The sequence below is a fragment of the Sebastes fasciatus genome, chromosome 7 (genome assembly GCF_043250625.1).
Source record: "Sebastes fasciatus isolate fSebFas1 chromosome 7, fSebFas1.pri, whole genome shotgun sequence".
NCBI classification, from domain to species: Eukaryota; Metazoa; Chordata; class Actinopteri; order Perciformes; family Sebastidae; genus Sebastes; species Sebastes fasciatus.
Window position 1 is genome coordinate 20672811 of NC_133801.1, and position 15990 is coordinate 20688800.

General features: G+C 42.8%; 2 protein-coding genes across 3 annotated transcripts in view; one reads left to right on the plus strand and one right to left on the minus strand.

The window, feature by feature from the left end:
* Window positions 1–5183, plus strand: part of map3k10 (mitogen-activated protein kinase kinase kinase 10) — a 34361-nt gene extending 29178 nt beyond the window's left edge. The window contains exons 8-11 of the mRNA XM_074642141.1: window positions 279–391; window positions 470–768; window positions 1594–2122; window positions 3050–5183. Of these exons, the coding sequence (XP_074498242.1) occupies window positions 279–391; window positions 470–768; window positions 1594–2122; window positions 3050–3456 (1348 nt within the window). The 3' untranslated portion in view covers window positions 3457–5183. The remainder of the gene's footprint in view (window positions 1–278; window positions 392–469; window positions 769–1593; window positions 2123–3049) is intronic.
* A 3490-nt stretch (window positions 5184–8673) lies between these two features.
* Window positions 8674–15990, minus strand: part of ttc9b (tetratricopeptide repeat domain 9B) — a 29545-nt gene continuing 22228 nt past the window's right edge. The window contains exons 2-3 of one of the 2 annotated variants that reach the window (XM_074642145.1): window positions 14742–14930; window positions 8674–13065 (exon numbers count right to left, since the gene is read on the minus strand). In XM_074642145.1, coding sequence (XP_074498246.1) covers window positions 12974–13065; window positions 14742–14930 — 281 coding nt within the window. In that variant the 3' untranslated portion in view covers window positions 8674–12973. The remainder of the gene's footprint in view (window positions 13066–14741; window positions 14931–15990) is intronic. The other variant, XM_074642146.1, reaches the window with a different exon arrangement.

A 15990-nucleotide genomic window follows, 5' to 3' on the forward strand; every position in this document is an offset into this window, starting at 1 on the left:
ACCTCTCGCCCTGGCTAAGCCTGAGGTGAGAGCTTCTGTTAAAAGGTCAGTTAGCCAACCATTTCAACTGTTTATCCATTGCTTTTAGCTAACTTTTAACTATACTATCAACTGTTTACGCATTATTTTTAGCTCATTTTTAAGTAACAGGTAACTTTAAGTGCCGATAGCAAGTCTGACTTAAAGTTTTATTTAAGGTAAAGACTACTGTAGGTCTATTTTTATGCAACTGGCCCCTGTGGTTGGTGGTGTGTTGACATCGTGGTTTCTGTTTGCAGACTGAAGTCACTGGGGGAGGGATGCAAAGTTTGGTCATCCAGTGCACCAAATCTGGGCAAGTCCCCCAAACATGCACCCATGACCGCCGGCTTCTCCAGCCTCAACGAAATGGGTGAGTCTTTAGTTTTCATTGTAAGTTAGTGACAAGAATCAGACATCTTAACCCTTTGTTATGTCCTCTCTTAAACAGAGGAGTGCTGTGAGTTCGAGGAGTCACCAGGATCCCTGCTGCCCTCAGAGACCAACAGTAACGGGGCTGTGGAGGACTCAGGGTCCTTGTGGAGCAGCCTGGGGCCAAACACGTTGCTTGCTGTTGGTAATACAAGCACCTGTCAGGGGCCCGGCGGGCAGGGGACCGGGGTGAGCAACCAGGACTCACTCCGTCGCTGCAGCCAGAGGAAGAAGAGTGATATGTTGCTGTTGGGTTGTGCCTCTCTGCTCGCGTCTGTTGCCCTCGGACAAGACCTGCTGCAGCTTGGAAAACTACAGGTGAGACAACAACAGAAAGAACAGAGAGAGAGAAAACTGTGAAACACACAAAACAATCGCCTACTTCATATGCCACTATATTCAAATAAATGTAAATATATCGTTTTGGTATTTTTTTTAATTTATATGCTGCATGATTTTAGTTTTTTTTTAGGAGCGGTCGTTATTTCCACTCATATCTCTCTTCTTATTCCTCCAGATCTCTCCAGTATGTGAGGTTTTATTGTTTTCCATTTGTTTTTATTGGGTCTTTTTTTATTTTATATGCCTGTCTGCAAACAAAATATCCCTTTTTGGATAATAAAGTTTTAAATTGCGTTGAAATGCTATACATTCATCCTCACATTCCTTGTTCCTTTAATTAGGTGAAACAAACAGCATCCTCCTGCAGGCAGACACACTTCTATACGGTCGACACTTTCTCAGATAAATATTTCAAACAGGATAAAGCACCGTGTCACAGAGCAGGCCTCGCCTCATGATTATACAGTCTCCTCATCTTAAACTAATAGATCACCTTTGGGATGAGATAAAACAGGATGAGCAAGCTGCCAAATTATCTGTGCTATGCTGTCGAGTCAGCATAAACCAAGGTGTGCGTGGACGCTTTTCAGCATTTTATTGATTCTGTGTTTTGAAGATTTCCGTCTGTTGTCGAAGCAAACGAGGGTCTTACCAAAGAAGTCACAGAGTGTACAGCGAGGAGGATCAATGAAAGTAATGATTTGGATGTAATCTTTTGCTGTAGTTGCTCTAATAAGGCGAGGAAGTGATATATAGTGAACATATTTACAGCTTGTTGATGTGATCTGATGTTGTTGTCAGGTGCTCCAGGACGAACAGGAGCTCAGAGAGGAGCAGCGCAAGAAGAAGGAGGGTCTTTTTCAGAGGACGGGACGTTTCCGCCGCAGCACCTCCCCACCCAGCCGAAACCTCTCCCTCTCCCTCTCCAGACATCACGACTCTACGCTCCCTTGCATGGACCCATCTCCCTCCGTCACACTCCTCTCTCTGTCCTCTCTGTCTGACTGCAACTCCACCAAGTCCCTCCTTCCCTCCGACCCAGACGAGTACGCCCTGACCCCGGGGGTCAAAACCCCAGCAGCGACGCCAGCCCCTGCCCTCAACCCGCTCTTGGACCTGCGGGCGGAGAGCTTCAAGAAGGAGCCCAACCAGTCGCTCACGCCCACCCACGTGTCTGCAGCGATGGCCCTGAACAGAGGACACAGACGGACCCCTTCGGACGGGGCGATACGACCCCGAGCGCACACTATGGGACACCGCAGGACGCCGTCAGATGGAAGCATGCCCATGCCTCCTCCACCGGGGGCGCCACACATCACTGCTAGCAAAGGTAAGGGACTAATGGTGTAGATTAGAAAGTGTCTTTTACAACCTGTCTGAACTACAGGGATGCAGGAAGTTGAGTCTTGGATGTTGGAGATTCAAGTACTTCAAATTTTTGGTTCCTGATTTAAACCACGTCAGCGTTAATATTACTTTGATGAAAAATGTCAGAGATTACCTATCTGAAATAACTACGGGCGGCTGTGGCTCAGAGGGTAAAGCAGGTTGTCCACCAATCGGAAGGTCGGTGGTTCGATCCCCAGCTGCTCGGGGTTACATGTCGATGAGTCCTTGAGCAAGACACTTAACCCTAAATTGCTCCTGAAGGCATAGCCATCGGTGTGTGAATGAGTATTTAGATTACATCCTGATGGGCAAAGTTGGCACCTTAGATGTGTGTGAATGCTGACATGTGCTTTGAGTGGTCGGAAAACTAGAAATGCGCTATATAAAAGCAAGTACATTTACTATAACTTTGCCTTTAATGTAGGAAAAACACATTCATCTTATCGTTGTTAGGTTGACACAGATTGTAGGCTAACAGACACTGGTATATCCTCTGATGCTTCATTAACTGATATAGAGCTGCAGATTATTTTCTCTAATCATTTATTTGTCCGCAGCCCTGCGATAGGCTGGCGACCTGTCCAGGGTGTACCCCGCCTTCGCCCAATGTCAGCTGGGATCGGCTCCAGCCCCTCCGCGACCCCTAACGGGATAAGCGGATGATGGATGATGAATTTATTTGTCCGTAAATTGTCAGAAAATAGTGCAAATCTTCATCAACCAACAGTCCAAAACCAAAAGATGTTAAGGTTACTTTCATACATGTCCAAGAAAAGCAACTAATCCTCACATTTTGAGAAGCTAGAATCAGAGAATATTTCGTATTTTTGCTTGAACACCAACAGTGAATCCTTCTTGTCTTCCTCAGGTATGCAAGACAAACTGGACATCCCCCGCCTCCCGGACCCCTCCATCATCTTCCCGGTCCCTCAGCGGCGCAAAGCCCCCGCTCCACCGATCCCCGACCCGGTCCCTGTCTCCCTCATAAGCCCCCTGGAGAGACCCAAGACGCTGGAGTTCGCCCCCCGGCCGCGGCCCACCCCGGCCAAGATGAGAGCCGACCCCTGGAAGCTGGGCTCTCTGTCCCGGACCCTCAGCTCGTCGCCGGGCAGCAGCTGCGATAGCCCCCTCGGCTCGGGGGACAGCAGCGCCAGCGCCGGCACCACGCGACCAAACCTGATGGACATGGACGTGGAGGGCCAGAGCTCGGACCAGACCATCCCTCTATGTGGACAGCGGAAGCGTGCCACTCTGTGTGGACAGCAGAACTCATAGTCTACTTTTCTGCATTCGAACCAGGACGTTAGAGCGTGGGCTGAACGCCTACTGATGATGTCTGAGCCGAGCAAAGTTCACTCACTGAAGTTTGCAAAAACATCCCTCTACTTGTCACGTTTTAGGCACTTACTGGAAGCCATTCCTCCTTATGTGTCCTCTTAGTGTCCTGATAAGGTGTGAAACCCTCACAGTGAGCCGTTCCCTGGTAGTGCTCTCTAACCTGCACGACACTGAGGGCCCCAGAGGCCTTTTAACAGCCTTGTAGTGTGCTCACCCACCTACCTTACCCAACACTTCTTTCCCTCCTAGGAAGCCATCTCTACCTGTTTCTTAGCGCCCAAGGACCACCAGGACACACTCACAACCTTCAAAAGCCATTCAAGTACTTTAAAAGCCACCTTTTTTGACTTTGCTGACTGTTCATTCCGACTCATCTGCCTGTGCTTTTGTCTGTGTAGCTGCTCACTTTCTGCTTGCATCTCTCACTCCAAAGAAAAAATGTTCATTCACATTTCACCTAAATGTTCAGGAGTGTTTCATTGACAAAAACAGGAGCTGGACTGTTTCAAATTCTTACTGGAAGAGTGTCTTTGTTCTTATTTTGCACGCCGTTTGTTCCACCGGTGCACAAACATCTCCCATAAACTCAGCCTTCATCCTCACACGTGTCATCTCTCTGCATGGGGGTCGTCGTCCTCTCCCCTCTCCAAGAACCGAGACAGGAAAAAGCCTTTTTCTCACAGCACTGGTGGACTCCTCAGCCTTGTACAGTAAAAAAAAAAAAAAAGAAACAGAGTTTATTTTCTCAGTGCTTGCACCATCCCAACCACAACCTGTTAGCAAAACTGTTTTTCTATCGGTTTAACAGACTCTTCTTTCTGTGTGAATGTGTATATATTACTGTACATGTGTGGAAGAACAAAATGGGTTCATTCTTTTGCGTGCCGGTGCTTTTTCAGTGCATGTTGTTTTACGTGTGAATGGTTCGCTGTACGACACACAAAATATAAGATCTCATCTGTTTGTCTTTTACACGTTTTACATTCCTCACTAGCAGTCAGTAGCTCTCTGTACGGATCCCGCTCACGCCACTAACATGGACACAAAATAAGGAAACGCTGAGGGGAAAACGCTACCTGATTTCAACGTCAACCTCATGTTGGACCGTTTGTTAGCTTCACATTCTCCTCTGACCGGTTGTCTTCAACATCGGTGGCACTTTAGGAGCCATTGTTGTGCAACCGGTCAGCCTCTCTGTGGACCAGTGGACTCTACTCACGGCTGACAAATCAACTTTTATCTGCGGAGTTGTTTTCGCACAGTGGTCGAAACGTTTCGTCTTGGCTGCAGGTGGTATTTTACTTGACAGTGCAAATTTCTCTAAGTGAGTGTGTGTGAGTGTGTGAATATGCGTGTGTGTGTGTTATTATTTGTATGGGATGATGACAATCCCGTCGGTAGAAGAATGAGCCCAAACTCATTCTCCTCGTGTGGTTAAGAACACTGAGTATTTATTAAATTTATTGTTATTATTGGAAAGGATTAATTGTTATTACTCTTCCTGGGATATCTGTATATATTTGTTAATATAACAGGAAAAAAAACCTCGGAAACTGCTTACTGAAACGTCCATGTTGTCTCCAGTCTCAACCTGTGACATTTCTGGGTTCAATGAGGAATAAGTGTGAAACGTGATGAATGAGAGACAAATAAAAAAAAACAAAGAAAGATGCTTCATTGTCAGTATTACATCTATGTTTTCATTCTATCCGTTATACAATAGATCATATCATATCTGAGCAGTGGTGGAAGAAGTACTCAGATCCTTGACTTAAGTAAAAGTAGAATGTAATAATACTTATATAATTCAATTAAAACAACAAAATAAAAAAATAATAAATAGCAAAAATTCTGCATTCAAAGAACAAATAAAAATGTACTCAAAGTATCAAAACTCCCCAAAGAAGACCAAAAAAAGTCCCCTTTGAGGGATATATTGTTAGGCTATATATTACATTAATAGATTATTAATACTGATGCATTAGTGTTTTAGTATTTTACTGTTGTAGCCGGTCAAGGTGGAGCTAGTTTTAACTACTTTATATGTTTAGGGTTGCACCTCCGTCCAAGGGTCACAATAGGAATCTGAGAGGTCGTGAGATGATTAACGGGAGGAAAGAAGAAGAAAAACATTCTGCTACACAAATTTAGTTTAGTGTTTAATATCAATCTTTCCTTCTTTGAGCTTCGGACATTTATTTAAATGAAACTCTGACAAAGTTTAGAGGGGAAATCAATCTGTGCTAACAACTCCCAGTCATCTGAAACATGACATGCTTTATTGTAAGAGGTTACAAGTCAAAAAGGTTTGAAACGACTGTTTTAATCCCAAACAACGTGTTGTGTTTCATGAGTTTACTGTATGTTCTTTTATATAAAATCTTAATCTGAAAAGTAACCGGTAAATGTAGTGCAGTAAGAAGTACTATATTATAATATTATTATATTATATTATATTATTATAATAATAATGTGAAATGAAGTGGAGTAAAAGTATAAAGTAGCATAAAATGGAAATACTCAAGTACTTGAGTAGATGTACTCAGAGTACTGATGGTTGTAAACATGTTTACCTGCATGTACCAGCAGACAAAGGGCGACTGCAGTAACAGACAAAATCCTCTAGGTGTCACCACTGTGGCCTATGATGTCATATCATTTCCCAGTCTGCTGTTTTCCTCCTTGTAATGAATTCCTATAGCCTCTCTCTGACTCTGCAGTTACCATGAAAGGCAGATGAAGGTGCTCTCATGCATCCCACGCAGTTAACCAAGAATTTAAGATTCAATTTGAGACGTTAGAGCGGAGAGACATCTTCTAAATGCCAAACAAAATGTGATATTTCACACTGACGTGACAACAATGCTAAAGATGAATCCAGTGTACATGCAGTGTGATGCAAACACACACACTCACACTCACACGAGTCCTCACACACTCCACTGTTGTGTCTGTCTGTGTGACCGCCAATCAAACACCCTTCCAGACGCCAGTCAGTTACCTAGCAACCCCTCTTCACTTCCATGGTGATGCTATTAAAAGCAACAACAAAGAAAAAGGCAGAAAAAAGGGACGATGGGCCTGAAAATGAAGTGAGGGAGGGAGAGAGAGAGAGAGAGAGAAAGAGATTCACAGTTCACAGCTCCACACACACACACACACACACAGGTTTTGTCTGGTGGGAAGACATTGTGTGCTTTCTCTCTTTCTATATCTGCCTTAACAGCAGACTCACATGTTTATCACCCTCTCCATCTTCCCCTTCACGGTTTCCTCAACAGTTTTTCACCATGTTTCCTGCTTTCCTTCCCCTTTTTCTTTTTGTTTCAGGGAGCCATTGCATCATATTCTGAATATATAAAGATTCAGGTGGTGATAATGTTGGTGTCCCTTCAGAGAGGATGAGAGTGATGAAAGTAGAGAGACAGAGAGAGGTTGTTATGTGTTTAGTTTTGAAGTGAACAACTTACCAGATTGCCTGCCAGTTGGTGTGTCCTCAGATCTGCAGAAGGACTCTCTTTGTCTTGAACTAAATCTTTAAGCACTGAGTCCAAGACAAATTTCCCCAAGGGGACAATAAAATGTATCGTATAGTATCATATCGTAAACCACGAGTGGAGCTTTATTCTAAAATGATCTGTGTATTGAATATATTATAATGATATAATATAATAATAATAATAATATAATTTAAAGGAAAGAATAACTTGAGCTCTCGTTGGAGAAAAGGTTGACATGACCTCTTAGAAACTAGAAAAGAAAGTATAGGATGTTTGAATAGACAGATAGTACTAGCCTAAACTAGAGTCGTGGAGTTTGAAAGACGTCGGCGTTTACCAGGCAGGAAGAGTCTAACAAAGAAGGTGTTATTGGTTGCATTATTGGAACTGTAGGGTGTTTGATTTAGTCTTTGAGACAATCGTATCACATGACCAAGGCAACATTCACAAGAAGTCCTTAAAGTGCTCAGAAAAAAAATTGACATCTTCAAATACATGACACCGAACAACTTAAATCTGCTGATGAAGATAATGTGATATGATCGAAAGCTCCAGAACAGACACTATTTGGACCTTGAGGTGAGATTGTTTTGTCAACTGCTAATTCTGAGGTCAAGAATGAACATAGTGTTTCAGGCTGGTCTCATAAATGTTCGTAGTTATACCTACAAAAAGTAATGCACTGTAATTTGTTTATATCTCACTAAATTAATTTGTGTGAAATCCACGTAATCGTGATCCAGGAGAGTGGCGACTGCCGCATAGGGAGGAGGTCGTGGTGGATGGGTGGGTCAAAATACATCAGACTTTTGCCCAGGAGACCGGTGTTCGTACCCCGTGTGAAACCAGAGGTTAACGTTGATTTGTCACGTAACTTATGTATTTAAGTAACACCACTTCCAGGATTATTTTAAGCCAAACCACGATCTTTTCCTAACTAAGTAGTTTTATTGCCTAAACCTAACCAAGGCGATCTTTTCCTTAACTTAACCAAGTTGTTTCCTATGAAGACGGAAGTTTACTTTGAAAAGACTGTATGCATGTGACGAGCGGAAATTGACTCGTGTTGCTGGACATAGGTAGGAAAACGAATGAAGGAGGAATAACTTTTTCGTAATGGATGAGGATGAGAGGATGAGAGGTCCTTAAAGTGCTCAGAAAAAGAAAAAGAAAAAGTAACATCTACAAATACATGAGACTGAGCGACTTAAATCTGTAATATGATTGAAAGCTCCAGAACAGCTACTAAAGGGACCATGTCAACTGCTGTTTTTAAAGTTAAAAATTAACTTTGAAAATCTCCAGTCCGACTTTAGAAAACTCCAGGGCCACATCTTCATGTGTAAAATTGGAGGAATGTCCCTTTAAAGTAGTACACCACCGATTTAGCATTATACTCGTATTATACTATTAAAAAGACATATTAAATTGATGCAGCAGAACCAAAGATATCGTCATTTTTTATTCCACACATTTTTCTTCCTTCTCTAAACCTGGTGCCTACATTACCCACAATGCAACTCCACTCGTTTATTCCAGATTATTTTTTTTTCATTTTCTAACTTGTAGTCTTCGACTCCGACCGCCACTGACTCAAGTGACATCACTTGAGGCAATTCTGTAAACAGACATTGACCACACAACAACAAGATCATTCCTCTTTGTTTGAAACTTTATTCATAATCTTCATTTACCAATCAATAGTGCATTCCCGGGCTAGCAGTTCAATAAAACCTGTGATGTTTGGATGTCGAATGGAAAACGGCCTTTTGGGAGCGAGGCGGGACAAAAACGCAGTCATAGCCTTGACATCCCCAGCTTCATGTCCTTTCCTTTCCCCTCCATCACCACAGAAACAAGCAAGATGGAGATCTGTGGCTGGGAGGAGCAGCTCTGCGCTCTGATACAAGGTCCTCAGAGTTCACTCCTGTGTTACTGTTCAGAAACAGAAGTCAGGTCAAAGGTCATTCGGACGGGGAGGGGTCAAAGGGCATTGCACATCCTCTGAGTCGGTTCTGGATCCCTCGATGAAAAGGTACATCAACAGAAATACCAACAAGTACAGACACGGTCACAAAGCAGCTCCGTGGAGGAGCTATAGTAAAATTCTCTTTTCTATCTCTTGCTTTTCTTTTCTGTTGATAAAGTAATTCAGTAAAGTAAAGCTCTTCACACCATAAAACTTTCCATTTTTGTTATTTTTTTTGTACATTTGTATCATATATTCACAAAAACTACTCTGACATTTGACAAACATTTACTTCAAATGACATCAAAGCAAAAAATAAACAAACTAATAAAAAAAACACAGCCAGTAGTTTGACTTCTCCGTCTCTTTTTTTGTTGTTGTGCTTTTTGTTGTTTGTTTTCAAAGCTACACGGATGCAGAGATCGGGCGTCTCTATCTCTAGTCGCACAGATGATGCTCACAATAACAGCCTCGGACTCAGCTCTGCCATTAATCAAGAACTGATCAGCTAGAGATGAACCCGCTTTATGTGCAGCTATAGTTGTCCCTAGACGGTCGTACACGTGGAGCTAGAATGACTTAGCACAGCCAGACAAAAACGAGATGGCGTACTGGTGCCATGGAGAGAGGACCACGGGAGGAGACCAATCCCCGAGGGGCCCGTGGGTTAGTAGACTCAGCCCAGGCAGCCATGGAGACGAAGCCTGCAGGTGCCATTCCTTGCTGTTGTTTGTCGATTTATTTCCTCTGGGATGCCAGAGTCTCAACCCCAGAGCTGCGTCATCAAATGTTTTTGACTTTATGTTCTTTATGATAAGTGGTGCTTTACGCCAGTGATTTGTTCTCTGAGAAATTAGTGACATCGAATTAATTTTATTCAGCAAGATAGTTCAACAGTTTGGGAAATATGTTTATTCACTTTCCGTCAGTTTTTGTAGAGATTACATAAACAAGATATTTAAGGGATAATGTACAGCAAGCCGGTCATTATTGTGAAATAAACCCCAAACCCCGATGCAAGACCCTGAAGGTGTTTATTTCACAACAATAACCGCTAACTGTACATTATCCCGCTTATTACACGGCTACTTACTTAAGAAATCAATAATTTGACACAAAAACGGTCCGCCAGAGTCCGACATCAGAACTACGTCCATAGCAACGGTCTGTTATACATAGCAACGGTCTGCTATAAAGAAATAACAGACCGTAGAATGCCGTGATTGACCAATCAGAATTGAGTATTCAACAAAGCCGTGTAATAAAACGTGTTAACTAGTGAGCTTTAGTGGTGCTGGTAGGTGGACAGAGCCAGGCTAGCTGTTTCCCCCCGTTCCAAGTCATTGTGCTAAGCTAACCTGCTGCTGGCTGTAGCGTCATATTAGCATATTTCCCAAAATGGCAAACTTTTCCTTTAAGAAAACGTTGTTCCTGCAACACAGCCATTAAGACCAGGAATACACAGAAACTATTTCATTATAGTGAGATATACAGAATCTCATATCATGTGTACACTATATGGCTAATAAAACTGTGTGGACACCCCCGGGCGCACACTTTAATGTGCTTTTGGTGTGGGCTTCAGTTCCAATGAAGTAACACCTGTGCGTTTTCCTGGTTTGACATGTCAAAATGCCTGCTGTGAAAAAGTCTATTTGTGTCTGAAATCACATCAGAGTGCGAAATGTATGCACTATCTAGTGACCCAGAACAGTGGATATTGTTATAGTAGCAGATTAATACCTGAAGTTTGTGTGTTAGATCTTCACCAATCACATATGGGTTTAACGTTCAGGTGTCTACGTACTTTCAGCCATATATTTAGCCATATAAACTGTTCTGTTTGTAATGTTGTGTCTCTGGAGTTGCAGCTGCTTTACTGGGGCTGATGATGGCCTACTTCTCCCTCCACCGGAGCCCCTCTGTATCATGCCGGTCCCCTCAACACATGGTTCCGTCTCTCCAGAGTCCCATTGACACACTTAGGTCCCTATTTACCTCCTAGCACGTCACTGAAAAAACAGGGAGGGGAAATATTTTACAGCATCTTTCTTTGATTTCCTCTTCCACATAAATATAAGAGGTGGAATTACCTCTTATATCTCACCTTGGCCGAGGCAGAAGGTGACCCTGATTTATTAAAGACCCCCTTTTTTACAGGCTGATTTGCTACCTATTCTATTCACAGTTTGTCGCCACCTTCTGTGTCTATAAAGGGCAGAATGGATAACATAGAGGTGAGAGAACAGCGTGGCAGCATGCCATGACAGAAAGCAATAGAGCAGATATAATCCCTATCCCATACATCTGAAGTTACTCTCTGGAGCCGCACGTTACATGCAGGAGGTGGGCTTGCACACGGGAAAGAGGAAACTGGGTTTCATGGCGTCAGAGAGAAGGGAAATTCAGGTCATGCTTTCACAAATCGTCAATTCAACCATCTGCAGAACAGCGCAGGCAGATTTGAGCCCGTGGTAGTAAAGCTATCAAAAAAAACCAATATTCGCATTATCAATGATTCGGCTTCACATGTCACAAGAGAAGCAAATTATTTATGTTATCTTTTGACAGCTAGCCGTGGATATCCACAAACCGTATCATCAGTAGCGTTGTCTAATGCTAATGCTGTGTGTTATCTGTCCTGTTTGGAACCAGATGTTTTAACTATCAACAAACTAAAGGAGGAAGAAATCTCAAATGGCACACTCTTGTTGAAGTGCACTAAAGCTGAGTGCTCCAAGACGGCGGTCTAGACTGTCAGGACAGATGTGTGTGTGATTGTTTTCCCTGCACTAACGCCGCCCAGAGTCTCATCGCCGTGTTATCGATGTCTGGGAAGCTTCAGCATTAGCGATAAAAGGTTGGACCTCCGTTTAGACATTTGAAAGTGTTTCTCCCTGTGAAACTTTTAAAGTGGATTTCCATCCAGCCAACGGCGGGTTGATGGAACTCCAATCCCATTGGCTATTTTCCCATTGTGACATCATTAACGGGAGAGGGGCGGGGGAAGGGAAGGAGGGGCTTCGACAGTCTCAACAACAACACACGACCCAGGAGGGGCAACAGATTGAAGACACACCAGTTTCCACAATAGAACACCTGATGACAGCAAGAACCGCTATCAACAACCGACTACTACTGAGTATGATGAACACCGAAAGCAAATTAAAAACCCTAGTAACGGTTTACAAACACTTGAATTAGCCCTTGAATTGAAAAAAAAAACAGTCCAGAAACTGAGATACATGGCATCCAGGAGAGAAAAACGAGACAGTAGAGCGACAGATTGAGCACAGAGGCAGGCGTTTCCTTTACTCGATGAAAGGTTTTCCCGTGCTTGTCTGTCCCATACTCTGCGTTAGGGGCCTGAGTGAGCCCTGTTGGGGTATGATGTACAATCAAATTGGGCTATGGTCTTGATATGTTTCACACACACACACCCCTCACTATCCCCTGCTTGTGTTCACACACACTCCTGCCCTCCTCCCGGTGTGGTCGAGCTTCCCAACCCCGATGTTCTCCTCAAAGGTTTCGAAATAAGACGGAGAGAGAAGGCAGAGAGAAAAAGAGAGCAAGAGAGCAGAAACTAAATGCATTTTCATGTCTTTAAAACATTTACTAAATCACGCAAATGTCCATTATTCATATGTATGTTTTGAAGCTCCTTTTTCGTTCCACCACGATGACTGTTCATATGAGTATAATACACCATTTTTTTGTTTTTTTTGTTTAAAGACTGTCTGCGTCTAGGGAGAGGAACCACAGCACCTGAGGGAGAATAGAGGGAGAGGAGGAAGGGAAGAGAGGGGAAAAGGAGGTCGGGTCGCAGACAGGGCTTGATATGTTTCCTGTTTTTATCCATCGCTGGCGGCTGATTGGGTCCATCTCTTCTGTCTGTGGGCTGTGCTGCTGTCGGAAGGCGATAGAGGGAGGGTCGATGTGGGGTTAAAGGTCGAGGGGTCAGGAGGGTGAAAAGGTCGAGGGGTTAGCCCTGGGTCTCTTTGTTCTCTCGTTCCCGCTGACAACTCTTGCTCATCTTCATCTCTGTCAGCTGGATGTACCGCAGCACGTTGGTGTCTGTGATGGAGAAAGAACAGTGGATTTGTCACATCTTCGCTACAATCAATGCAACTTCATTTGTTAAAGCAGTTAAATTTAGGCTTCTTTCATGTCAGACTGTGTTGTAGTCAAGACCACCTAAACTGAGACCAAGTCATGATCAAGACCAGACCAAATGCAAGTCCCACACTGAAACACTTACGATAAAATGTGGAACATGCGGACTATAGGCGCTCCTCAAATTGATCTAAACATAAAAATAGAATGGATCTGAAAGAACCACATTCCTATAAAAACACCCACAGAAAACAAATAAAGATGCCTCTTCATTCAATTTAGTGATATCCCCGCAGCTGTGGTCTTGGAAAAAAAAAATCCAGAGTCCTCTTTGTCTGGGACAGAGACAAGCCTGAGTAAAAATGCGGTTGATTCCAAGCCAGATCTTCAAAAAGTGGTGTTGAGACTAGTCTCGAGAACATGATCGGTCTTAATACACTAATGTCAGAAAAATAAAAGCTCAGCGATTTGACAGAGCTAAAATGTGGCCAGGTTGCCAGAAGTAAAAGTGTCATACATTTTCTCCATTTTGACATTTCAGAAAATATTGAAGTGGGCCAACAACCAAGACTAAAATATTCCCATGAAACTCTGCAGTCAATTCTTTTACACACACACACACACACACACTACTTTCAGTTAACATGGCTCTTTTTTGTTTATCTAAACGGCCAAGCTTGTTGACTCAGACTGATGTGCGGGGCTCATCAGAGAACAGATGAAAAACTCTACAGTACGTTACTTTGGTTCAAGGTCCTGCTAATAGTACCATGCTATTCCATTGTTGAAGAAGTGTAGTAATAATGGGCAGACAAAGGCAATGAAGAAGAAGACTGCTAACAAAGCATATATGGATGTAAACAATGGGGGTTTCAAGTTATTCCAATATTCAGCTCTTTTTTATGAGGACGGGAAGGCATTCAATAAGTTTATTACATCTCACGGATACACACAATGCGTTGTAAATGTGAATGAATGTAAACATAACTGTGTTCACAATAAACTCCATTTTTAAAGGCTTTTGGAGAGTACCCCAAAACACACCCCTCACCACTCTCAGAAGTAAAAAGAGGGTTTTGTACAATTTACTTCCTTTTCATGTTTTATTTATTTAGTTTAATTACACTTTTACTTCCCAACATGAACGCCTAAATGGTGTCTCAAAGCCTTCTCCACAAAAAAATTGTGGGGGAGAAATCGTAAAACTTGTATTTATGTATAATTTTGTTGCCTCAAATTTAAACACAGTGAGTTAAAAACTATTGAATCAGCTAATAGTATAATTGTATAATGTCAAACTCTGTTAATTCATAAAAAAATATCAGTTAATCAGTAAATAAAAAATATCAAGGACATGAACTCATTGTTGTCAAAGGTACCTACGGTAAGAACATGTCCAATTGTTTCACAAAGTATGCATTGTACAGTTAATAATAGCTTACATTATGGCTAATTATCACATTCGCTACAGACTTCTAAACAATAAGCTTGTGTTCTTAAGTCCAGTTTACTATAACTCAACTTACAGTAAAATACAATAATGTTAAAACTAAAGACTCCTGCCTCAACCTGCAGTAATACTACAGAATCCAACACTGTCACATGTTATTTGAGCGTAACTGAATTTCACAGAGCACCATCACCTGTGGGTTCGCGGTTCTTGGCGTCACGCAGGTAGCGTAGGGCACATTCGTAGTCCCCCAGGTGATAGAAGGCGATGCCGGCTCGGTACATGGCCTTGAAGTGGTCTCTCTGGTGGCTCAGCACCTTCAGACAGTACTCCTTCACCCTCTCGTAGTTCACCAGCTCTGACTGCAACAGACACGCTGCAGGGAGGAAGACGGGGAACAAGTTAGTCGTTTGTAAGTTGAAAATGCTTAAAAATGAATTGTAATAATGATGAATTTAAAACAGTTGCCTCGAGTCTCATTTAGTGAAGTTTAAAAGACAAGTACGTCCCGTGAGTGTGAAACAAAAACGGGGATATTTGTGCTGACATCTCACTCTGTGCCTTTTAATAGAGCCACAGTGAAATTTAGCCTCCACAGTTCCTCCTCAGGATGGCAGTGAGCTGACTATAAATAGCTAAATACTAAAAGTCTCGCGGCGTAGAAGAGACACAAAAAGTCGTGCAAGCAGTTTGAGCCCCGGGGCAGAAGAGTTATGTCTCTACATGCTGCTGTTGAGCTCGACATGCAAAATACAAGAATAGGAGAAAAATGTAATCTTGAGAATGATGGATTGAGGATGTTTAAAGGCTCCTGACTTAGCAGATGTGTTGTAAGCAGCGAGGGCAGCAGGAGAGACGAGGAAAAGAAGGGCAGGGATGCAGAGATCAAGTGAGCGCCAGATACCGCAGAAGTCTTTTGGGATGAGATGTGAGCGGTGAAGTACAGATCTGACACTTTACTTGTTAAAAAAAACACCAGAAAGTGCAATGTGGAGTACTCAGGAATAAGAGTCAAGTAAAGTCAATTTCATTTGTATAGCACCAAAATCACAAATTTGCCTCGGGGGGCTTTACAATCTGTACAGGATACGACACCTTCTGTCCTTTACAGAGCGACCCTCTCATCAGATAAGGAAAAACTTAACCAAAACCCTTTTAACAAGGAATAAAAATGGAAGAAACCCCAGGAAGAGCAACAGAGCAGGGATCCCCCTTCCAGGATGGACAGACGTGCAATTGATGTCGTGTGTACAGAGTAACATCATAATGAAAATACAGCATAGACAATCCATATGACAAAAAACAATATGTATAATGTGAACATATGTGAGAAGGTGGATCCAGGAGGATGCTAAGCAGCTTACCGGCGTCGCCTAAGACTTGTATTTCATTTTAGTCATCAATCCTACAGATGTGTGTTGCAGCAGCACTTTGCT